Source organism: Gadus morhua, chromosome 11 (genome assembly GCF_902167405.1).
Source record: "Gadus morhua chromosome 11, gadMor3.0, whole genome shotgun sequence".
In the NCBI taxonomy this organism is placed as follows: domain Eukaryota; kingdom Metazoa; phylum Chordata; class Actinopteri; order Gadiformes; family Gadidae; genus Gadus; species Gadus morhua.
The window spans coordinates 24141705-24167219 of NC_044058.1; the positions used below are offsets into that span (position 1 = coordinate 24141705).

At 43.9% G+C, this 25515-nt stretch overlaps 3 protein-coding genes across 4 annotated transcripts; all 3 read right to left on the bottom strand.

The window, feature by feature from the left end:
* Positions 1 to 332: 332 nt before the first annotated feature.
* Positions 333 to 3588, bottom strand: LOC115553506 (thioredoxin-interacting protein). The gene is made up of 6 exons (XM_030369823.1): positions 3148 to 3588; positions 2920 to 2995; positions 2691 to 2838; positions 2091 to 2450; positions 1355 to 1723; positions 333 to 1222 (listed from the first exon to the last, which is right to left on the bottom strand). Exons 1-6 carry the CDS (start codon positions 3398 to 3400, stop codon positions 1175 to 1177), a joined length of 1254 nt encoding a protein of 417 aa, XP_030225683.1. The 5' UTR covers positions 3401 to 3588; the 3' UTR covers positions 333 to 1174.
* An 846-nt stretch (positions 3589 to 4434) lies between these two features.
* Positions 4435 to 10849, bottom strand: LOC115553507 (uncharacterized). Of its 2 annotated transcripts, XM_030369824.1 has the most exons (7): positions 10360 to 10849; positions 9457 to 9674; positions 8461 to 8571; positions 7635 to 7691; positions 7135 to 7386; positions 6508 to 6627; positions 4435 to 5934 (listed from the first exon to the last, which is right to left on the bottom strand). In XM_030369824.1, the coding sequence occupies exons 2-7, from the start codon at positions 9649 to 9651 to the stop codon at positions 5872 to 5874; spliced, it is 798 nt and encodes a 265-aa protein (XP_030225684.1). In that variant the 5' UTR covers positions 9652 to 9674; positions 10360 to 10849; the 3' UTR covers positions 4435 to 5871. The 2 variants fall into 2 exon arrangements, with proteins under 2 accessions (XP_030225684.1, XP_030225685.1); XM_030369825.1 differs by lacking the exon at positions 10360 to 10849 and having other exon boundaries at positions 9457 to 9802.
* Positions 10850 to 10893: 44 nt separating this feature from the next.
* LOC115553871 (uncharacterized) lies at positions 10894 to 25118 on the bottom strand. Its single transcript, XM_030370393.1, has 14 exons — positions 25102 to 25118; positions 24081 to 24917; positions 22777 to 22963; positions 21319 to 21435; positions 20883 to 20939; positions 20294 to 20503; positions 19584 to 19706; positions 16876 to 17336; positions 15399 to 15585; positions 13564 to 13683; positions 13255 to 13311; positions 12675 to 12881; positions 11974 to 12096; positions 10894 to 11321 (listed from the first exon to the last, which is right to left on the bottom strand). Coding segments are annotated over exons 1-14 (2742 nt in total). The 5' UTR covers positions 25104 to 25118; the 3' UTR covers positions 10894 to 11267.
* Between the last annotated feature and the right edge of the window lie 397 nt (positions 25119 to 25515).

Consider the following 25515-nt stretch of genomic DNA (forward strand, 5'->3'; position numbering starts at 1 on the left):
TTGTTTGGAAATGTGCGCCTCTAAATTTCAGCAAGTAGGGAACAAACTCAGTCAAGGACTGGCTATCAAACTGAAGGTGGTTGGTACAGAGGGTGAAATGTTCCATGAACCACATCAGGTTCTCGAAAAAATCTCAAGAATGGGGAAGAAATAGATAGTGTGAACATTTTATCAAGATATCGAAAACCCGTTTATATTTACCATGCAAGTATTTCGTTTTAACTAACCACAATCACACTGTAGTACTGTGACTACAAAACTCTGTATACAATAAGGACCACCGTTTAGATGTTACCATAACACTGGGAAGAACCTATACCAGAAACAGAAAATGCAGATTCAACGAATAATTTATTATTTCTGTATCAATAATATATGAAACAACAAATACGTGGTAAAAAAAGCAGCAAGATTTGTTTTATGTACATAATTGTTACATGTGAAATAATAACATGGCAACAGAGGTTGACCGAACAAAGAAGTCTTGAAAAGTACAGAATATAAAATCTTTTCTACAGGAAGTAGTAACATAACAGTGAACTAAAGTGCCGAACACTCAAAACTTTAAACTTTAAAAGCAAGACAGCAATGGAGAGGACAAGTGTGACAGTTCCTCATCGAGAGACTGGGGGGGGGATCTGGTTCTAGAGAGAGGGGGGGGGGGGGGGTGAGGGGAATAGAAGCGGGGTCTCGATCTAGACTAAAGGAGGGGTCTGGTTCTAGACTGGATGAGGGTTCTGGTTGTAGACTAGAGGAGGGGTCTAGTTCTAGACTAGAGGGGTCTGGTTCTAGACTAGAGGGGGGGTCTGGTTCTAGACTAGAGGAGTCTGGTTCTAGACTAGAGGGGTCTGCTTCTAGACTAGGGGAGGGGTTTGGTTCTAGACTAGGGGAGGGGTTTGGATCTAGACTAGAGGAGGGGTTTGGTTCTAGACTAGAGGGTTCTGGTTCTATCCTGGATGAGGGGTCAGCTGCTAGCCTGGACTGACCCGGACCTGAAGACTCCAGAACAGCCTCATGTCCTATCGGTCTCCTCCTCCTCCTGCTGCTAGCCACCTCCTCCTCCTAGCAGCAGGGGGCGCTGCGCTCTGTCCTCATCCACTGTGACCTAAGTCAAGGTAGCGCTCCTCCTCCTGGCAGCAGGAGGTGCAGTGTTCTCTCCTCCGCCTGGCGGGTTTCAGAACACCTGGATGACCTGCTGGCCACTCGGAACGCTCTCGTCCACCTGAGCAGGCACAAGCATTATTAAATACCATTAATTGCTAGAATTTAAAAACCACAGCCACAACGCTGGTGGCATCCATCGTAACATCAGGCAGCCGCAGTGCCGAGAGTGACATCGTGGTTCACTTCATACCTCGGAGTAAGGGGGAGGAAGGGGGTAGGCTTGGGGCGGGGCCAGCATAAAGAGACCGTCCTCGTCCTCATCTTCGTCGCAGTCGTGAAGCAGGGGGGTGCGGGTGATGTCCCCGTCGAGGCGGGGCAGGTTGGAGTAGCTGGGCAGGTTGGGGTAGCTGCTGGGCAGGTTGGGGTAGCTGCCGGGTATGTTGGCGTAGCTGGGCGGCGGCGAGGGGAAGGAGGCCCAGCTGTCTGACGGGGCTCGCAGCGAGCTGACCTGGCTGCTGACGCTGCTGGATCGGCTGGAGAACCCTCCGAACGGGCCGGTACCGATCACCAGCGGCAGCTCCACCACCATCTTATCGCTGCCAGGTATGTGGACGTATACCTGTTGGGGGGAGGGATGGCGATTCTCAGGTGAACCCAGGGCTCGGACATAGGACGTATTACGGTGAGATTGCCATGGACTTCTGTTGGGTTCAATCTAGGTTTGTTAAGCTGACTTAGCCGTTAAAATCGAGAGTCGAAAGCCAACTTGGCGGTAGAAAATAGAGTTTAAAGCTGACTTCAGAGTGTAAAGCTGACTTGACGGCAGAGTATGGAGCGTAAAGCTGACTTGGCGGTTGAATTTAGAGTGCAACGCTGGCTTGGCAGATATATCTAGAGTGTGCGGCTGACTTCCCAGAACCTAGAGCATAAAGCTGACTTGACATTTGAATCCAGAGTGTGAAGCTGACTTCAGAGAGTGAGCTTACCATGAGGACGTAGTCCACTTTGATGATGTCACAGCCCTGGAGCGAGGGCTGTAGCTTCGGGACTCGGATGGTCCGGCCCTGCCACATGTCACACATCCCAGAGATGATGTGGTTCCCCCGGACAGACGTCAGCTTCTGCTTCAGGACTTTGACGCGACCCCCAGCCTGGTAGCTGTGCTTGGCCACGATGGCGGCCTTGGGGACCACGATTCGAGAGCAGCTGTTCTCAAACTTGGCGTTGAGGCTGATCTCCTCGCCCTCGCAGAAACCTTTCCGGTCAATCCTCGCTGAGATGCTGACCTGACCGTCCGGGATGAAGAGACAGCTCACCTTCTTATGCTTGCTTGCTGCTACCGGAGCCTGCAGAGGAGGGGAACGGGGGAGATCGAGGAGAGAGGAGGTACAATAATAAAAATAATAATAGTGATGGGTGTTATGATGGGTGTATGATACATAAATGGGGTGACAATAGATTGGATCGTGTTTGGGTCGTACCAGTAGGTGTGGTCATTTGATAAGACAAGAAACATGACCAGAGATTGGATATGATAATAGGTCAAATTATATAAGTTGAAATAAAATATCAGGTTTGGATCATACCAGAAGATCGGGGGTGTTGATGTCCAGAGGTTCCTCAACCTCAAAACTTTTCTCACAGTGTTGTGGTGGCGCGCAAGGCCGCTCCATCACCGCACGAACGTAATACCGCACATAGCCGAACTTGCCAGCGTATGACGACACAAGGCACCTGGTTGGGGAAGGAGTGATGTTAGCAGCCTGTCCTAACCATGGAGACGGTGAGGAGTGTGTCATTGTGTGCTATACGGACCCTGGAGCAGGCAGCTCGAAGCCAAACATGAACTCGTATTTGTTTCCTGGTCTGAGAGTGAAGGAGCCATCTGGAGCTAGGCACACAAGTTCATACACGACGACTTATTACACAAATACTTCAATCGACATACAATTTACTAATGTTATGATGAAGCCAGAAATGCGGTCAATAGGTCGTTGTGTATCGCAGTGAACATCTAAACAATAACTTTTAAGTTGCCCTTACCTCTAGTCTGATTGTCCAGATGAACAACCTCTTCGTATTTCAGATAATCGATCTCCTCTCGACACTTTTGTTTTCCTTTGGCGTACTCCACTTTACCGCAGCCCACACCAAGCACCTTGAGGACGGATACTTTGGTCACCTCCGACACCTCCACCACCACGTTCCCAGCCACCTTATCCCCGCTACAGTAGAAGGCCTTGCTGGGATCGCTGAACACTACCTCGAACGTCTTTAACTTCTTCATAACCACCATCGTGACCCGCCGACCCGGGACTATTGTCAATGTTCAAAACAAGACCTTTGGCCGCTGTCTTTCATCGACAAAGTGCCCCTTTCGATTGCGGGCTTGTTTGCTCTCTGTATGTTTCTTCTGAATGTAAATATTGAGTTACCGCGGAGGCTTTATAAGGAAGACGGCACCGCGCGGTGTCCACTTACAGAGCATGCAGTCAAGGAATGGACACAGCGATGATTCGGCAGTGGAGGCCTGTGATTGGCTGAAATATTTTGTTTGTGCCACTAGTAGCCAATCGTAGCCAAGAAAGCCCGCGTGGACAGCGCGTGGACAGAACCACCCCTGGCCATAAATACTCCACCGACCGCTGGGTGTCTATAAAAAAACAGTATGCCAAGGAGGCTTATTTGTCGGAAGTCGGCCGACAGGTGGTCCACAAACAAAACAACCAACGACCTTTGGTTCAGTACCCCAGTGCACCTATATTTGTTTATCAGCGTCACTGGTATAATTATTGGTTAAGTTCACTAATACAACTGTACTACTGCCCGTACCCCCCGTTTAGTTCTTTACCACTGGTGTCGTTCCCTAGTAGGCTACCGCCGGACATTCACGAGTATCAATGGTTTAGTCCACCAGTACCACTGGTTTTATTAAGGGAAGAACGTGTATAATTTAGACATCTTAAGGTTTAGTTGCTGTTTGAGTTAAATAGTGCCACTGATTAGACAGACGCATCAATGGATAATTAGTGAGGTGAACTGGACACGGATGAGGGCTAGTAGGGGTCCGGAGGGTTGGTTTCATATGATGTCATACTTTTTATTTTTACAGTCATTCCAACCATTTGCTGCAAATTAATGTATACATATCAATCAATTTAAAAATAAAATAAAAAATAGTGCTCCTGATTTAGTAGAAGTTCCCCTGGTTATTACTATTCACTAGTATGCCTAGTTTAATTTAGTAGCATACATTTTGTTCACTACTGGTTTCATTAATTATCCAGTAGGTGGTCTAATTCACTAGCAGGCCTGCCACTGGTTTAAGACTCCATGACTCACATTTATTTAGCAGCGGCTTTTGTGCAAAGCTATTTGTAAGTGCATTAACAGATGAAGATAAACCTCAAAAAGTGCAAGAATAATTTTCGTACATACAAGCATACAAAATGAGGTTTAGCAAATCAAGTGTTTCTAAGTGTTACAATATAGACACAAGAGATAGAGAGATATATGGCTCTATATAAATATATATATTTTTTTTACATAAATAATGTAATGTTATCGTACAAAACACAATATGATAACCATTTAACAATATTAACCGGTGAAACTGAAACTACACTTATCTATTTCAAGGTAGGTCAGTGAGTTTATCGAATCCCCTAAGCATTGGTGTAGTGCAGTTTTTGAAGCTTTGGATGTTTGGATTGTTTCGTCATTCTTTCTTTCAGGGACCTATGACTGTCCTCTGCTGGCCATTACTGATATGTATATGAGCCACTTAGATCCCCACCGTCCATAACCTAGAGAGGGAGGCATCTAGTGCAAACTAAAGTGGTTTTCGGGTCTGGTTCCCTCTTAAGCAGAGCAAAGATAACAAAAATCATTATCACCATAATAACTATAACTGACAAGATATCATAACTAGTTGCTAGCATTATCATGACTATAGCTAGCATTATCATGTCAACTCAGTTATAACCTTATATTATCATTATCAAATAGCTAACAAGCTATCTAGTTAACACTAACCGGTGATTATAACCAACTTAACATTATCAATACGACCTAGCCCACATCAAAACTACCTATCTTACATTATCATAAATATGATTGCATCATAACTGCTTTATCATAACTGACATTATCCTAATTACCTAGCTAACAGTATTGTGATCACTTAGTTAACATTATCGAACTATCAAACCCAGCAGTGTTAGTGAAACCAGCAATGAGTAACACTTTGTTATTTCACCATCTATCTAGAATGATACTGTATTTTTTTCAATACGAAGAGAGATCTGAATAGACATATTGACTATGAGTCAGCCATTGACCATGAAACATGCTCAAACAGCGAAGCCCTCGTGATCAGACCGATAGGAATGTATTCATGATAGGAAACGATAGTGTTTCTTGTCCCCACTGCCAGTGGGGTAACGTGAAACGACCCAAATGTCTTATTTTACAGAATATAACATATTACTCAATATTGATGTGAAATAAAGATTTATATTTTTCATTTTTAAGCAGAAACACAAAGAGACATTGTGCATTAATTGCAAGGATACACATACATACAATATTTATAGACAGAGACATTGACATCAGGACATTGTTATTGGACTTCAAATGGTGAATAACTATTTAATAATTGAAGTTATGTAATTAGTTAATAATTTGTGCAATCTGAAATGATCAAGTGATATATGTCTGGTATATTAACGTTGACATTTTGAAATCTGGAGAGAGACACAGAGAGACTTATATGGTGATGCATTTTGTAGGGACCGACTCGGGAAATTTCATCTCAGCATTCCGACGACACTGAAATAAAATATTCTTCTTAAAACAACTATCACAACTTGACATAGTAAACAATGTCTGGTCAGACTGATAGTTGGCCTACAGTGTGTGTCTAACCCTAACCCTAACCCTAACCCGGACTTTATGGTAGAAACAGAGGGCTATCTGATTGTTAAGACCACATTGTTTTCTGACTGTATGGTAGTAACAGCATGTTATCTGACTGTATGGCCGGTCTACAGTGTGCTGTTTGACTGTATTTTAGTAACAGTGTGTTATCTGACTGTATGGTTTGTTTCCTGTCTGGGGGGAAGGAATACAGTGTGTTGTCTTACTGTATGGTCGACCTACAGTGTGTTGGCTGACTGAATCAGACTAACAGTGTGTTGTCTGACTGTATGGTCGACCTACAGTGTGTTGGCTGACAGTATGGTTGTAACATTGTGTGGGATGACTGTATGGTTGGTCTACAGTGTGTTGGCTGAATGTACGGTAGAGCTATAGTCTGTTGGCTGACTATAAGATAGACCTACAGTGTGTTGGCTGACTGTATGGTACTAACATTGTGTTGTTTGACTGTATGTTTGGTTTCACCTTGTCATGGTCCCTGGGCCGTATCAAAGCCTCGAGCCCCAGAATTGTGGTACTGAGGCTGACACATAGTTGGAGGATTGTCAGGATGATCAGCAGGATGTCCATCGTAGAGAGCAGACCCTGGTGGCCAACACAGAAAACAGCCTCTATTTCAACGCTAGTTAAACACTACATCATGACTTTAACTAAGCTTTCCATTTTACATTGCTCTTTCTATAAGCCTTAACGCTTTCACAAGTACATTATCTGCGGAAGTTGTACATATAGAGCAGGGGTCACCAACACAGTGGCGCCCGCAAGGACCACATGAAACGCCCGCAGGCCTGTTCTAAACATACAACTACTCGTTCTTGAACAACTCTTTCCCACCTTTCTTAAGTCATTGTTGATAATTATTGTGAGAAATCATTAACATGACTTAATTAATTAACATGTTTCACATAGATGAGTATCATAATCATTAATAGTAATATATAACTAAAGGCAAACTGAGCAAATTTGTTATTTCAGAAGAGTATCAAACGGGGTGCCCTTCGTATGACTCAGTACCCATGAAGTAGCTCTCAGGTTCAAAAAGGTTGGTGACCCCTGATATAGAGGTTAGGGATAGAATAAGGTTTGAGTCACCTCAGCAATGCGCGCCATAGTTATGCATTCGTCCTGAAGGTCCTGGTTGAGTCGGGCGTGCAGCGTCTCCAGGGCGCTGTCGCCACGATGGTGATCAGCGTAGCCATGGTGACGAACATCATAGGGTTCGCGGGTGGTGGGCGAAGGACACATCCAGGTGAGAGAGGAGTTACTCAGATCGATGGCGTACAGAACGATCCCTGTGATGGCCAAGATGGCTCCACATATGTTCACAGCCACAGTGAAACCCACCTAGCGAGGACAAAAAAGTCACCTACCATCCACTAGAACTGTTTTGCCACTCTGTTTCCTACTATTGAAATTGTAATGGATACAGCACAATGCTAGGAAGGGGAACAGAGAGTTCTAGATAGTAGGTGTGTGCTATGTAGGAAGAGTTCCCCAAACTACATGTGTCCTACAGAGGAAGGGAACTCAGTGGCTTGTAAACATCATGGAGGTAGGTATCTCCTACAGATGAGGACGGTAGGCAGACCTACCAGTACGACGGAAGGAAAGTCTCCAGACAGTATACAGAGGATTCCAGCAACCAGGAACTGCAGACAATGTCAGAGTAAACACAACAACCTCAACTTTCCAAGGGTCCAAGTTAAAAAAGCCTTTTTGAGGTGTTGTCATGGTGCTGTGGTGATGTCATGATGTTGACGGGATTTCATGCGGTCATAGTAATATCCTGATGTTCAGGGGATGACCTCGTGTTGAGATGTGTAGGTGATTTGATGGCGTTGAGGTGATGACATAGTGATGAGGTGATGTTATAGTGATGTCACGGTGCTGTGGTGATGTAATTGCTGCTGTGGTGATGTCACGGTGCTGTGGTGATGTCATGGTGTCGAGGTCATGTCATGGTGCTGTGGTGATGTCATGGTGTCGAGGTCATGTCACGGTGCTGTGGTGATGTCATGGTGTCGAGGTCATGTCACGGTGCTGTGGTGATGTCACGGTGCTGTGGTGATGTCATTGCTGCTGTGGTGATGTCATGGTGTCGAGGTCATGTCACGGTGCTGTGGTGATGTCACGGTGCTGTGGTGATGTCATTGCTGCTGTGGTGATGTCATGGTGTCGAGGTCATGTCACGGTGCTGTGGTGATGTCACGGTGCTGTGGTGATGTCATTGCTGCTGTGGTGATGTCATGGTGTCGAGGTCATGTCATGGTGCTGTGGTGATGTCACGGTGCTGTGGTGATGTCATTGCTACCGTGGTGATGTCATGGTGTCGAGGTCATGTCACGGCGCTGTGGTGATGTCATTGGTGCCATGGGGATGTCATGGTGTTAAAGTGATGTCACGGTGTCGAGGACGCACCACCGCGCCCAGCCAGTAGGGGGCTCCCAGCTGGGTCAGGTCTCCAGGACGAGTGCTGGTTCGACCAGGACCCAGGCCCGCGGTCACCAGGCCGACCAGGATCTGGATGGTCTAAACATTTACACACAACCATCAGCAGAACGCTTTCATTATGGGTGTAGCAGACCACCTTTTTAAAGCAACACGTTCATAAATAGCCATGGCTCTGTTCACCCAGCGCAGCAACCCACCGCAGAGATCAGAAGGGACAACAACTTGACACTCAAGTCAAGTCAATGTGTTGTACAGCTCTTAACCACAGCACGTTCTCGTAGAAATACACTCACAATATATACACTCATGTTATACTCATATTTATAATATGAGTATAATAAAACTATACATCATTAGTATCAATCCTAAATCCTAGAACTGTAGTAGTATGAGTAGTACCAGGTACCCTTACCCCTAAAACTGTAGTAGTATGAGTAGCACCAAGTACCCTTACCCCTATTACTGTAGTATTATGAGTAGTAACAGGTACCCATGCCTGTTGAACTATAGCACTATGAGTAGTACCAGGTACCCTTACCACTAGAGCTGTAGTAGTAGGAGTAGTACCAGGTACCCTTACCCCTAGAGCTGTAGTAGTACCAGGTACCCTTACCCCTAGAGCTGTAGTAGCGTGACTAGTACCAGGTACCCTTACCCCTAGAGCTGTAGTAGCACCAGGTACCCTTACCCCTAGAGCTGTAGTAGCACCAGGTACCCTTACCCCTAGAGCTGCAGTAGTACCAGGTACCCTTACCCCTAGAGCTGTAGTAGTACCAGGTATCCTTACCCCTAGAGCTGTAGTGTTACCAGGTACCCTTACCACTAGAGGTGTAGTAGTTTGAGTATAGTACCAGGTACCCTTACCCCTAGAGCTGTAGTAGTACAAGGTACCCATACCCCTAGAGCTGTAGCAGTACCAGGTACCCTTACCCCTAGAGCTGTAGTAGTACCAGGTACCCTTACCCCTAGAACTGCTGGAGAACTGATGAGGAGTCCTGGAGTCAGAGTGCAGCAGAGACGTTTCAGGTTCCGAACAAGAGCATCCAGCAGGGCCTGACACAAGCCCGGGAGGGCCCGGGGGCACCAGCCCGGGAGGGACCGGGGGCACCAGCGTGGGGGCTTCTGGGGGCCCCAGCCTCTGGCCAAATATCCAGACATCGGCTGTTTTTCAGAGAAAACCACTTAAAAAAAAAAGGATGATAAGATAGAATTCATTCCTCCAGGGGAATTCAGGCTCTGTATTGTTTCTTATCAACTCTCTGTCTCTCTCTCTCTCTCTCTCTCTCTCTCTCTCTCTCTCTCTCTCTCTCTCTCACAAACACACCTCACACAACTCACATGTACACACATGGCCCATGTTAACACACACACACACACACGCACAACCAGACACACAGCAACACATAAGAACAAACACACACTCACAAATACACCTCACATACAGTACATGTACACATCACATGAAACACACACACACACACACACACACACACACACACACACACACACACACACACACACACACACACACACACACACACACACACACACACACACACACACACACACACACAAGAACAAACACACACTCACAAATACACACACACCTCACATACAGTACATGTACACACACAGCACATGAAACACACACACACACACACACTCACAGGAACTCATAAGAACAAACACACACTGACACAAATACACACAGACACACATACACACATTTAAACCCTAGAATACATACACACACACACACACACACACACACACACACACACACACACACACACACACACACACACTCACACCAACATACACAAACACAGCAACGCACATACATTAATCCCACACTAAAGTTGTTACCTGAGTATTAGCAGGGTCCAGAAAACAGGAGACCTCCTCAATTATCAAGCATTGGAAGACCTAAGAGGAGAGCTGAACGTCTGGACCAGCACCACCGATGAGTAGCTCCTCCCCTGCATAGCTCCGCCCATATTTAAGCCCCTCCTCTTCATAGCCCCTCCTTCAATTAAGCTCCTCCCCTGCGTAGCCTGTCCATCACGCAAGACTACAAGATAATTATCACACATAAAACAGTACAAGATTTTTATGCATACATTTCAAGTACTAATTTTGTAAACATTTGATAAGGAAGTGGGTGACAGTGATACTACAGGATGGCAGCTAAAACAGGTTGGCTTGGTAAAGTACATATTTAGTATATTTATTTTTACATATTTATTATATTAAATAGTATAATTTACCTCAATATTAATGGATGGGAAATTAGTATTACTTTTATAATATTGCTTCATACAAATGCAAAGACAACTCAAATATTTTTTTATTCCAATTTATTATCATTATCATATCATATTGTCATAAAATACAAATATATGTATTGTACATGCATTTATTTTCTGTTTAACTTGACACACCGTGTGCAGTTATTTTTTGGTTTTGGCAAGTAGCCTCCTAATAAGCGGGATAATGTATAGAACGTCGCTGGTCATTATCGAAAATAAGCCCCTTCAGCTATAAACCCCTGAAGCAAGACACCTCCGCTTCGCGTCGGTGTCCTGTTCGCCCTGTCAGTGCTTATTTTCCCGATAATGACCATCGTTGTACAGATTATCCCTTATGTATTTCATATAGAATTAAAAGCTTTGACATGCTCTCTGTATTTAATTAGTTACCTGTATTTAATATAGGATGATAACATATTATGTAGCATTGCCCCTGGCTGCAGTACCAACGTTGGCCTCACAGCCTCAGTAGGCAGGCTTCTCAGTCAGGAGAGGTGTGTAGTGTTCGATGTCTTCACTCTACACACACACACACACACACACACACACACACACACACACACACACACACACACACACGCACACACACACACACACACACACACACACACACACACACACATGACAAGACATTATGATCTTATTTGTTAGAATTAGATTGTGTTAATATAACAGCATTAGACAAGATAAGTCCATTGGATATTTGGTGGTCCTCCTCCTAACTGTAAATTGTTCCCTTCCTTACTGAACCTGGTCCTCCTCCTCCTTGGTGTACCTGGTCCTCCTTTGTACTGGTCCTGGTCCTCCTCTTCCTAACTGTACCTGGACCGCCTACTAACTGCACCTGGTTTGCCTCCTCCTAACTGTAACTAGTTCCCCTCCTTACCGTACTTGGTTCCCCTCTTCTTCTCCCTATCTGTACCCGTTACTCCTCCTCCTAACTGTACCAAGTTCTCCTCCTCCTATCTGTACCTAGTTCTCCTACTCCTTAGTATAGCGGTTCTCCTCCTCCTATCTGTACCAGGTTCTCCTCCTCCTATCTGTACCAGGTTCTCCTCCTCCTATCTGTACCAGGTTCTCCTCCTCCTATCTGTACCAGGTTCTCCTCCTCCTATCTGTTCCAGGTTCTCCTCCTCCTAACTGTACCAGGTTCTCCTCCTCCTAACCCTACCTTTTTCTCCTTCTTGAAGCCCTTTTTTATGGCTTTGATTCCCAGGACGACGCAGGAGATGGAAAGGCAGAGCTGGAGAACTGAGAGAATGATCAGTAGACCGTTGACTCCGCGTAGAATCGCCTGCAGTACAAACATCACATATTATTATGAATATTAATAATAATAATAATAATAACCTGCTAGAACCCCCTTGAACACAACACCAATTTATATTAGGAATATTAATGCAATTAATAAACCGCTAGAACCCCTTGGAGTATGTCACAAAATATTTATAATAATAAGTCATAAGTATAAACTGTTAGTTAAAGGATAGTCTCGCTTTTTTGGACCAACAGGCCTATTTACAGTCTTTTCGGCATATTTCTTTTACATCCGTTATATTTTGTGCATTTTCCGCACAAAATATAACGGATGTAAAAGGTGCATTTGTTTTTAAATAAATTGTTATTCAAAAAGTTCAGGAGGTATTGATATTTTTCACATAGTTTTTTTTAAAATATATTGTGTATTCATAATAGTTAGATATAGTGTATTAACAATAGTGAGATTAAAATAGTTAGATAGTGTATTAATAAAAGTGAGGAATATAACTGTAAGATAAAGTGTAATCGTAATATCGAGGTAATAATAGCAAGACATGTAGTAAATTCAAGTCTATGAATGATGAGATCATAAATAATGATGTTAATAATGACCTTGATGATGCTGAGGCCCTCAAGACATTTCTCCATATCTGAGCTGTTGTCGATAGGGGTACCCGTGCTCTCCCTACGGTAGTAGCCGTAGTGCCAATCATTGCAGAGCCAATCCATGCGCAGCAAAGCCAGGTTGATGGAGTACAGCACCACGGCTGTGATGGAGAGCCCTACTCCAGACAGTTGAGCAGTCACACTGGACACCACCTGGACATACACAACTAGAGCTTTACACAACTGGACATACACAACTAGAGCTTTAAACACCTGGACACACACAACTAGAACTTTACACACCTGGACAAACACAACGAGAACTTTACACACCTGGACACACACAACAAGAACTTTACACACCTGGACACACACAACGAGAACTTTACACACCTGGACATACACAACTAGTCTCATGTCCGCCTTTTTCACGGCATGGTCCGTGCGTTTACACTGACCGAGGTAATATACCGGCTTGATTTCGCACCCCAATTTACCCTCTCGGACCCCTACACATATTGGGGGTTTCATTGCTTTGCGGTTCCAGGAGCGGGACTTGGGTAGAGGTGTTGCTCTTGAGACTCACCAAACAAAGACTGGGAAACTTCTCAGACAGGATGCACAGGAAGCCAAACACGATGAACTGGAGGGAGGAAAACACATGAGAGCACCTATGTGTGTGTGTAGTATGAGTAGTGAACTGAATACTATAATGAATGGATTTCAATGAGTCGTAAACTGAGTACTACAATGAGTTATATGACGAGTAGTAAACTGAGTTCTACAATGAGTAGTAAACTGAGTACTGTAAAGAGTAGTAAACTGAGTACTATAATGAGTAGTAAACGGAGTACTATAGTGGGTAGAACTGGGAGGAAGAGGATGTTCTCCTCACCAGGGAGCCCATCCAGAAGGGGAAGTAACTGGCTTGCCGTATCTGGTAGGAGAACTCCCCGTTGGGACAGAGGACGAGTCCAAGTCCGATGTTCATCAGGCCCACCATCACCTGCATCGCCTGACAATTCACACACATTTAGTTTGTTCTTGTTACTTCTGATTGTAACAAAAACAGAACGATCTCCATGCCTTCTCTTTAAGACAAAGCTTACACTAAATAAAGACTTCAAAAGGTCTCAGGGTTAGCCCCGTATCAACTCAAACTATTTTGATTGTGTCCGGATTCCCAGCTAGTCTGCAGTCACATATCGTTCTACTAGAAGAACACCAATGGCCGAGTGCACAAAAAACCCATAATACCAACATACAATGTCGTCGACCAACTAAGTAGATTAGATTTGGCTAGTGTTGTGACACGGAAGATAATACCATTCATGATTTTATGAAAAACATTTTGAATGTACATTGATGAGATTATAGCCTGTTATCAACATTTGCAATACTTTGAAAATGAAATACAGATAAATACCCAATATACACATGTATGTGTCCGCCTGAAACATGCACTGATAATTTGTTGAAACAAACATTTATATAGGTGTCTTGTGGTTGATGTTGGTTGAACCAGATAATCCGAAACTCAGCCGACTGCTGCGATCAGACCAAGACGATACAACCGAGGACGCATTGGTTAAAACCAACCAGGAGTCACAAGAGGTGGATTCAAATGTTTGTTTTGCAGCTTATCAACAACGTTTTTCATGACGACACATGCGCCAGTACATTGGTCAATTTAAATAACCCATTTGATATTGAAAGTGTGTGCTGTCTTAGCGCCTTGTGTTGATACATGATCATACATAACCCAGGAGGCACACGTGTTGCTAGAGGTGAACTCAACCCTAGAGCTGATAGGGAGTGGGAGGTATAAACTAGGCGTAAACTAACCCCCAGAGCTGAGTGGGAGGTGTAAACTAGGTGTAAACTAACCACCAGAGCTGTGTGGGAGTGGGAGGTGTAAACTAGGTGTAGACTAACCCCCAGAGCTGAGTGGGAGGTGGAAACTAGGTGTAAACTAACCCCCAGAGCTGAGTGGGAGTGGGAGGTGTAAACTAGGTGTAAACTAACCCCTAGAGCTGAGTGGGAGGGGTAAACTAGGTGTAAACTAACCCCCAGAGCTGTGTGGGAGGTGTAAACTAGGTGTAAACTAACCCCCAGAGCTGAGTGGGAGGTGTAAACTAACCCCCATAGCTGTGTGGGAGGTGTAAACTAGGTGTAAACTAACCCCCAGAGCTGAGTGGGAGGTGTAAACTAGGTGTAAACCAACCTCTAGAGCTGAGAGGGAGGTGTAAACTAGGTGTAAACTAACCACCAGAGCTGTGTGGGAGTGGGAGGTGTAAACTAACCACCAGAGCTGTGTGGGAGGTGTAAACTAGGTGTAAACTAACCCCAAGAGCTGAGTGGGAGTGGGAGGTGTAAACTAGGTGTAAACTAACCCCTAGAGCTGAGTGGGAGGGGTAAACTAGATGTAAACTAACCACCAGAGCTGTGAGGGAGATGTCAACTAGGTGTAAACTAACCCCTAGAGCTGAGTGGGAGGTGTAAACTAGGTGTAAACTAACCCCCAGAGCTGATAGGGAGTGGGAGGTGTAAACTAGGTGTAAACTAACCCCCAGAGCTGAGTGGGAGTGGGAGGTGTAAACTAGGTGTAAACTAACCCCCAGAGCTGAGTGGGAGGTGTAAACTAACCACCAGAGCTGGGTGGGAGGTGTAAACTAGGTGTAAACTAACTCCCAGAACTGAGTGGGAGGTGTAAACTAGGTGTAAACTAACCCCTAGAGCTGAGTGGGAGGTCCCAAGGACTGAGCGTAGTTTCTGGGACACGTTGCAGCACACCGGGCTGTAGCAGAGTGCCTTCAGGATCTGACACAGCGGCGGACAAGCGCTTCCAGGGTCAGAGGTCATGGTCATCACCGTCACCCCCTCACTTTTGGTCATGGACACAGACATGATGTCCCTCCTGGAACCCACAAAAACCATGAGCTTTCTATTCAACAATAGCATATCGTCATTAATATCATAAATACAATAGCGTGGGGGGGGGGGGGGGTCTTATATTTGAGTCTAATATTTCAAATATAAGACTCAGATGGTCTTATATTTGATGTTATTGTATATTGTACTCCTATAGTACAATCTAATTCAATTTGATTGAACTATGAAAAGTAGGAAATACAAGATAAAAGTAATGGGTACAAGACAAAGGTACACAAACTCCTGTTCCCATGGTGTATCCTTGAAAGTATTTTGTGTATCCTAGATTATAAGCCTTGGTTCATTTAGACAAATATATATTTTAAACCATTATGATGAAACATTTACTTTAATTGGTTGCAATAGTAAAATAAGGAAATTATATCTCCCCTCATCAACGACTATGAATTTGAAATGTTTTGGCTGTTACTATTATAGGCCTAAAGACTTTCAAATTGGATTGTGAATAGTTGCCACACTGCCCAGGTCTATATAATCTCATCATTCAATGGCAGGATTTACAAAAATGCTATCATATTTGAAAGTTGTGAGATAGGCCTACATAAAACTTATGACAATAAAACTATAAATTAATACAACTTATGACAATTTGGGGTAATTCATTTGTTAAACATTCTCATTATATGAATACCAAAAAAATAATTTCAGTCTTTAATTTTAGTCTTTGATTAAATCATGTTTCAACAAGGCCGTTTATATACACCATCCTATTCGTATCCCAACATTGGAATCAGGAAAAATTGAATCAACCTGTTAAATTAACTTTTATGAATGGATTCTCAATCTAAACAATCGCATAGTGCCACATACGAGTAGGTAGGCTATGTGAAGTGGATTCATCTCACCTTTCCGGTTTGAGTATTTCTGTAGTCTACAAATGATTTCCCGTGTTACTGACTTCCTTATTGCGCACTTCGTAGATCATAACAACATCAAATCCAGACCGAGCCCAATGCTTCCCGGTAGAACCGCCCCTCTTTATCCAAACCTTAACCCTTTATATTCTTGTTCCGTTAAAAAACTACAATAAAACACAAAAGAAGTCCTTTGTTACTTTGATTTGAATGAAGTTAAGTAAATAATCCAGCCAACATTCAATAATCGAGAAATGTATTGGCCAACCAATTCTCATTTTCATTTTTTTATTAAAACAAACTGCTGTATTTGAATTGTTAAAACACCATCGGTTGATTCAATTGATAATACGATCAATTGATTAACATCAAATATGAATCCTGTGCCATGATCTTATTACCAGTTTAAGTTGATGATAGTTTGGATGAGGTCGAACCCCGGGAAGTCCATAGCGACCACCCCGAAGCAGGGTCTGGGGTGGTTGGGGGTGTACTGACTCAGGAAGTGGTTCGGCCAGGGGTTCACCTTCTTTGGCCAACGAGTCCTCCTTGTCCTTGATCTCTCATACGCGTTGGTCTCCGCTCCCCTCTCCACTCTTCTGGACCAGCACCACGAATCCCCCGGAACTCCCTCATGGTGGGCATGCCGGAGCTCACCCAGACGCGCTGCTGGGATACCCGCTCTCAGCTGCAGGTCCAGGGGCCAGGCCTGGTGCCGGGCCAGGGAACCCCCGTCCAGGGACAGGCTGTCGTGGGACCCGGGGATGGACAGAGCGGACAGACGGCTGGAGTCCTCCACCGCCTTCATCCAGGGTACCCTGTAGGACTCTGGGAGTTGTAGATCTGCGTGGTCGTTGAAGAACTGAACGTTCCCATGGCAACCGACCCTATACACAACAATGTAGTTATGACGTAATATATAGAACGCCGGTTATATCGGGGAAATAAGCCCCGACAGGGCGAACAGGACACCGACGCAAAGCGGAGTTGTCTTGCTTCGCCCTGACGGGGCTTATTTTCGATAAAGACCGGCAACGTTCTATACATTATCCCGCTTATTACACGGCTACTTGCCAAAAAAAACCAATGAATTTGTTACCAGCATTCGTAGTGTTGATCAGCAGAGAAATCGTCTGCCGAAGACGTTGACGTCGCTTAGCAATCGAATACGCTCGGGTTGATAAGTTACTATATAAGTTACTACTTGCGGAGTGATACGAAAGACGTGAATCAGAGGGAAAAAATCCACTCTCCAGCACTCATTATATATGCTTAGCAATGGTCATGAACGAAAATGATTACACAGCTCTTCTCAATGCTGTAGAATGCTCCATTCACTAGAATGGTTCTTCCCGACTTCCAACGGTCAATAATTTTTGGATATTTGACCGTTGCCAAGCATATTTGGCCGCTGTCATGGAAAATTGTTTTTTTGCCTCTGATTCACGTCTTTCGTACCGCTCCGCCAGCAGTCCAGTAACTTATCAACCCGAGTGTATTTGGTTGATGAGCGACGTCAACGTCTTGGGCAAACTATTTCTCTGCTGATCAACACTACGAATGGTAACAAATATATAAAAAGACACACCGTGTGAAGATATTTTTTTCGTTTTGGCAAGTAGCCGTGTAATAAGCGGGATAATGTATAGAACCGTCATTATCGAAAGTAAGGCCCTTCAGGGAGAAGCAAGACACCTCCGCTTCGCGTCACTGTACTGTTCACCCTGTCGGGGCTTACTTTCCCGATATGACCGGCGTTCTATTCATTATACCTTACATAATCCACCGCCGGAAGTCAGGAAGGCCCATGAAAGTGAACAGAACATTCCACAGCAATGAGAAGAGCCATGTTATAATAATTGAATAATTAATGTATTAATATGATGGTTTCATATTTCATAATGATACACTGTTATGTAATATGATGCGATATTATAACGTGATAGAGGATAGCTATTTAATAATAATGTTGCGTGATTGGTGCTAATGAGTATATTAAACTAGAGTTTAATAGTATCTCATTAATACTTACAATAAGGAAAGCCAAGAAAGAAGAAATAACAGTTTTGTCTCAATTGCTGCTCCTGTTGGAACGAGTTTATATTGCTTCATGCAAATGCAAAGACAACTCCATTCATTTTGTAATCAAATTTATTATCATTCATTCATAAAATACAAATATATGCATTGTATATGAAGTTATTTTATGTTTCATTTGATAAGCATGGCCAAGAAATGTTTTGCCAAAGCCGGTTATAATGTTAGTAGTAGGCCTATGTCAGAAAAAAGGAAAACCTGAAAAGCTTAGAGCCAGAAACACAATCCCTGGAGGTAATATCTCCATTACATATCTTCCCTGCATACCATATGGAATTATAAGCTGTGACATTCTGTATTGTATTAGTTACCTGAATTTAATATAGGATGATAAGTGATAACATATGACGTAGTGTTGCCCCTGGCTGCAGTACCAACGTTGGCCTCACAGCCTCAGTAGGCAGGCTTCTCAGTCAGGAGAGGTGAGTACTGTTCGATGTCTTCACTCTACACACACAAACACACACACACACACACACACACACACACACACACACACACACACACACACACACACACACACACACACACACACACACACACACACACACAAAGGAAAATTAAGACATTATGGTCTTAATGGTTAGAATTTGCGGTTAATAGATATAAATATATTACAGCAGTAGACAAGATAAGTCCATTGTATATTTACTGTCTATCTGATGGAACAGGTGGATATGGAGTACATTGTTCTCCTGCTCCTACACTGTACCAGGTTCTCCTCCTCCTATCTGTACCAGGTTCTCCTCCTCCTATCTGTACCAGGTTCTCCTCGTCCTATCTGTACCAGGTTCTCCTCCTCCTATCTGTACCAGGTTCTCCTCCTCCTATCTGTTCCAGGTTCTCCTCCTCCTAACTGTACCAGGTTCTCCTCCTCCTATCTGTACCAGGTTCTCCTCCTCCTATCTGTACCAGGTTCTCCTCCTCCTATCTGTACCAGGTTCTCCTCCTCCTATCTGTTCCAGGTTCTCCTCCTCCTAACTGTACCAGGTTCTCCTCCTCCTAACCCTACCTTTTTCTCCTTCTTGAAGCCCTTTTTTACGGCTTTGATTCCCAGGACGACGCAGGAGATGGAAAGGCAGAGCTGGAGAACTGAGAGAATGATCAGTAGACCGTTGACTCCGCGTAGAATCGCCTGCAGTACAAACATCACATATTATTATGAATATTAATAAGAATAATAATAACCTGCTAGAACCCCCTTGAACACAATCACCAATTTATATTAGGAATATTAATGCAATTAATATTAAATTGCTAGAACTCCCTGGAGCATGTCACAAAAATATTTATAATGATAGTATATAAGTATACACTGTAAGGTAAAGGATAGTTTCATTATTTTGGACAAAAAAGGCCTATTCACAGACTTTCCGGCATGTTTCAAGTGCGTAGACACCATTTCGCACAAAAATATATGTTAAAGGGGCGTTTGTTTTTAAATAAATAGTTATTCAAAAAGTTCAGGGGGATTTGTTATGTGTTAACATAGTGAGAATATAATAGTTAGATATAGTGTATTAACATAGTGAGAATATAATAGTTAGATATCGTGTATTAACAATAGCGAGTTTATGATGGTTTGATATAGTGTATTTATAAAAGTGAGGAATATAATTGTAAGAGAAAGTGTAATCGTAGTATTGAGATAATAATAGCAAGACATGTAGTAAGTTCAAGTGTATGAATAATGAGATCATAAATAATGATATAGATAATGACCTTGATGATGCTGAGGCCCTCAAGACATTTCTCAATATCCGAGCTGTTGTCGATGGGGGCTTCCGTGCTCCGGCTACGGTAGAAGTCGTAGCGGTTATTTTCGCAGGGCCAATTGCCGCCTTCTCCGGAGAAGAGGTTGATGAAGTACAGCACCACGGCTGTGATGGAGAACCCTACTCCAGAGAGTTGAGCAGTCACACTGGACAGCACCTGGACATACACAACTAGAGCTTTAAACACCTGGACACACACAACTAGAACTTTACACACCTGGACATACACAACTAGAGCTTTAAACACCTGGACACACACAACTAGAACGTTAACACCTGGACACACACAACTAGAACTTTAACACCTGGACATACACAACTAGAGCTCTACACCGCTGGAGATAAAACGTGTTTGCCAAATATGCCCGTCTTCTGCCCGCCTTTTTCCCGGCATGGTCTGCGTGTTTACACCGACCGAGGTAATTTGCCGGCTTGATTTCGCACCCCAATTTACCCTCTCGGACCCTACACATATTGGGGGTTTCATGCGGTTCCAGGAGCAGGACTTGGGTAGAGGTGTTGCTCTTGAGACTCACCAAACAAAGACTGGGAAACTTCTCAGACAGGATGCACAGGAAGCCAAACACGATGAACTGGAGGGAGGAAAACACATGAGAGCACCTATGTGTGTGTGTAGTATGAGTAGTGAACTGAATACTATAATGAGTACCATAGTGAGTAGTAAACTGGCTACTATGAGCAGTAAACTGAGTACTATAATGAGTAGTAAACTGAGGACTATAGTGAGTAGTAAACTAAGTACTATAATGAGTAGCAAACTGAGTACTATAATGAGCAGTAAACTGAGTACTATAGTGAGTAGTGAACTGAGTACTATAATGAGCAGTAAACTGAGAACTATAATGAGTAGTAAACTGAGTACTATAGTGAGTAGTAAACTGAGTACTATAGTGAGTAGTAAACTGAGTACTATAGTGAGTAGTGTAGTGAGGAAGAGGGTGTTCTCCTCACCAGGGGGCCCATCCAGAAGGGGAAGTAGCCAAAATCCCATAACAGGTAGCTTGACCCGCTGGTAGAGAGGACCCCTCCAAGACCAATGTTCATCAGGCCCACCATCACCTGCATCGCCTGACAAATCATCACACACCTTTAGTTTGTTCAAATCCCACGTGACTTCTGATGGTAACAAAAACAGAACGATCTCCATGACTTCTCTCTAAGACAGAGCTCACACTATATAATTCTAGCCGCGATTCTTGCATCAAAGACCTCAGGGTTAGCCTCGGATCATCTCAACTGCACAACAAACCCATAATACCAACATACAAAATCGTTGATCAACGCAGTCGATTGGATATGGCTAATGTTGAGAAACGAAAGATAATACCATTCATGATATTATGAAAAACATTTGGAATATTTTGAAAACAAAATGCTGGTAAATGCCCAATGTACACATGCATGTGTCTTCCCTGAAACGTGCACTGATAATCTGTTGAAACAAACATTTAAATGGATGTCTTGTGTTGGATCGTTGGTTGAACCAGATCATCCCAAACCCAGACATATTTGGTGCGCTGTGCTCTGACCAATACAGAAACAACCGAGGATGTATTGGTTAAAACCAACCAGGAGTCACAAGAGGTTGATTCAAATGTTTGTTTTGTAGCTTATCAATAAAGTTTTTCATGTCGGTACAGCGGGCCCTTTAAATAACCAATTCATATTGAAAGTGTTTGCCGTGTCTTAGCGCCTTGTGTTGAAACATGATCATACAGAACCAAGGAGGCACACATGTTGCTAGAGATTAACTCACCCCCAAAGCTGATAGGGAGTGGGAGGTGTAAACTAACCCCCAGAGCTGAGTGGGAGGTGCAAACTAGGTGTAAACTAACCCCCAGAGCTGAGTGGGAGTGGGAGGTGTAAACTAGGTGTAAACTAACCCCCAGAGCTGAGAGGGAGGTGTAAACTAACCCCCAGAGCTGAGAGGGAGGAGTAAACTATGTGTAAACTAACCCCCAGAGCTGAGTGGGAGGTGTAAACTAACCCCCAGAGCTGATAGGGAGTGGGAGGTGTAAACTAGGTGTAAACTAACCCCCAGAGCTGAGTGGGAGGTGTAAACTAACTCCCAGAGCTGAGTGGGAGGTGTAAACTAGGTGTAAACTAACCCCCAGAGCTGAGTGGGAGTGGGAGGTGTAAACTAGGTGTTAACTAACCCCCAGAGCTGAGTGGGAGTGGGAGGTGTAAACTAGGTGTAAACTAACCACCAGAGCTGAGAGGGAGGTGTAAACTATGTGTAAACTAACCCCCAGAGCTGAGTGGGAGGTGTAAACTAGGTGTAAACTAACCCCCAGAGCTGGGTGGGAGGTGTAAAGTAGGTGTAAACTAACTCCCAGAGCTGAGTGGGAGTGGGAGGTGTAAACTAACCCCCAGAGCTGAGTGGGAGGTGTAAACTAGGTGTAAACTAACCCCTAGAGCTGAGTGGGAGGTCCCCAGGACTGAGCGTAGTTTCTGGGACACGTTGCAGCACACCGGGCTGTAGCAGAGTGCCTTCAGGATCTGACACAGCGGCGGCCAAGCGCTTCCAGGGTCAGAGTTCATGGTCATCACCGTCACCCCCTCGCTTTTGGTCATGGACACAGACATAATGTCCCTCCTGGAACCCACAAAAACCATGAGCTTTCTATTCAACAAAAGAATATCGTCATCAATATCATCAATAGAATAGCGTGTGTGGGGGGGGGGGCATCTTATTCAGATGGTCTTATATTTGCATAGTACCGGTTTTTTTTAAATTGGCCCTACATTAGTAGGCTAAATCATGTTTTAATTTGTTCAAATTAAACTCCTGAAATAACATATTTCTCTGTTCAACCCCAATACATCCAGAAGACAGCCCGCAAATACTCTGCGCTGAAGTTGATTTTCTGAGTATATTTCACTAGGTTTAATAGGTTTATTTCTATAGAAAGTAGCCTATTCATAATCAACCATTTTTAATATTGAGTGTTTGCTGACACATGATCGCTACTCTGGTTGAAAAACAGCCCAACATGGCCGTTTATAAACACCATCATATCCGTATATATGCCAGCCTCGCACTCAGGAATATATGAATCATACTGTTAAATTACCTTTTATTAATCGCATTAATCGGTGCCACATACTTGTAGGTTTATTAGCAAGAAAAATATTTATTATTTTTTCAACACAATTTCATAATTTTAAGAAACTACTTTCTTCTGATCTACTGTTCCTCAAAATAAATGCAACTCAATTGTGAAGACGAAACCAAAACGCAACTTCCGCCCGACAGCGAGGTGGATTCTTCTCACCTGTTCGGTTTGAGTCTTTCTGTAGTATATAAACGTTTTATATATATAAATTTTAACCTGACTTTGACTCGAGCCAACTGAAGGATTAATCAGACTCCCGTAATGCTCAGTTGCACTCTTCGAAGATCATAATAACAAACCCAGGCCGAGCCCAATGATTCCCGGTAGAACCGCCCCCCTTAACCCTTTATATTCGTATTCCTTTAAAGAAGAACGATAAAACACAAAATAAATCCGTCTTTTGAAACTTTTATTTGAATGAAGTTTAGTAAATAATCCATACAACATACAATAATCGAGAAATGTAGGCCAACCAATTATCTTTAAAAAAAATTATCAGAACAATTTTTTGTGTTTGAATTATTAAAACACCTATAGGTTAATTTCATTGATAATACAATCAATTAATATATGAATCCTGAGCCATGATCTTAATACCAGTTTAAGTTGATGATAGTTTGGATGAGGTCGAACCCCGGGAAGTCCATAGCGACCACCCCGAAGCAGGGTCTGGGGTGGTTGGGGTTGTACTGACTCAGGAAGTGGTTCAGCCAGGGGTTCACCTTCTCCGCCACGCGCCGGGGGGTTAAAAACATCCCCCAGAAGGTTCCGAAGCCAGTGCCGCTGGAGTGGCTCACCACAATGTTATCTCCTCTGCACTCGGCCGCTGCTTGCTTCAGCACTTTGGCCAGCGAGTCCTCCTTGTCCTTGATCTCTGACACGCGTTGGTCTCCGCTGCCCTCCGGCTGGAGGGGCACTCCCAAGGCGAAGGAACTCTTCTGGACCAGCACCACCTTCCCCCGGACCTCCCTCATGGTGGGCATGCCGGAGCTCACCCAGACGCGCTGCTCCGGCCCCACCAGGTCCTGCACCATGCGCTGGACCCTGTCGTGCTCGGACATCTCAGAGAGGACATGGAGCAGGACCGCCTCGCTGGGGTACTGCGACAGGAAGGCCTGGGTGGTGTCCAGGACCTCCTGTAGAGTGTAATGTTGGTACATGACACCCTGCATCACGTACAGGGTGTTCCCCAACGCCAGCACCCTCACCTCCAGGTAGCGGATACCCGCTCTCAGCTGCAGGTCCAGGGGCCAGGCCTGGTGCCGGGCCAGCGTCCCCCCGTCCAGGGACAGGCTGTCGTGGGACCCGGGGACGGACAGAGCGGACAGACGGCTGGAGTCCTCCACCGCCTTCATCCAGGGAACACTGTAGGACTCTGGGAGTTGTAGATCTGCGTGGTCGTTGAAGAACTGATCGTTCCCATGGCAGCCGACCCTATACGCAATGTAGTTAAGACGGAATTATATTAATTGAATAATGAATGTATTAATATGATGGTATCATATTTCATAATGATGCAGTATGATGTAAAATTATAGAGGAGAGATATTGCATAATAGTGTCATTTGATTGGCATGATGCTAATAAGTCTATTTAACAAGAGTTTAATAGTACTTACATGAAGGAAAGCCAAGTAAATAGGAATAACTGCTTTGTCTCCATTGCTGCTGCTGAAACTAATAGGCTATATATGTAGCCTACTATAATGTAACAGTTACATTTATATGTTTCAGTTATCAAAGTAGTTGTTGACTAAAGTATGTGCGGATCCGATAATATTTGTTTGATTATAGATTTTGTTCTTTTGTTTGGTGTGTTTCTAATCATTAGGTGTTTACCCAGATAACAAAACGCGAACACTTCATTATAAGGATTCGATTATTTGTTGGTGTAACCCTAAGGGAATGATCCTGCCCAATGGACAAAAAGACCTTCCAAACAGGATCCAGGATATCAATCTGTGCATTTACCATGGTCAATAATTAGTCATAGATATCACCACCACAATCACAAAGACTATGAATAAGAGACC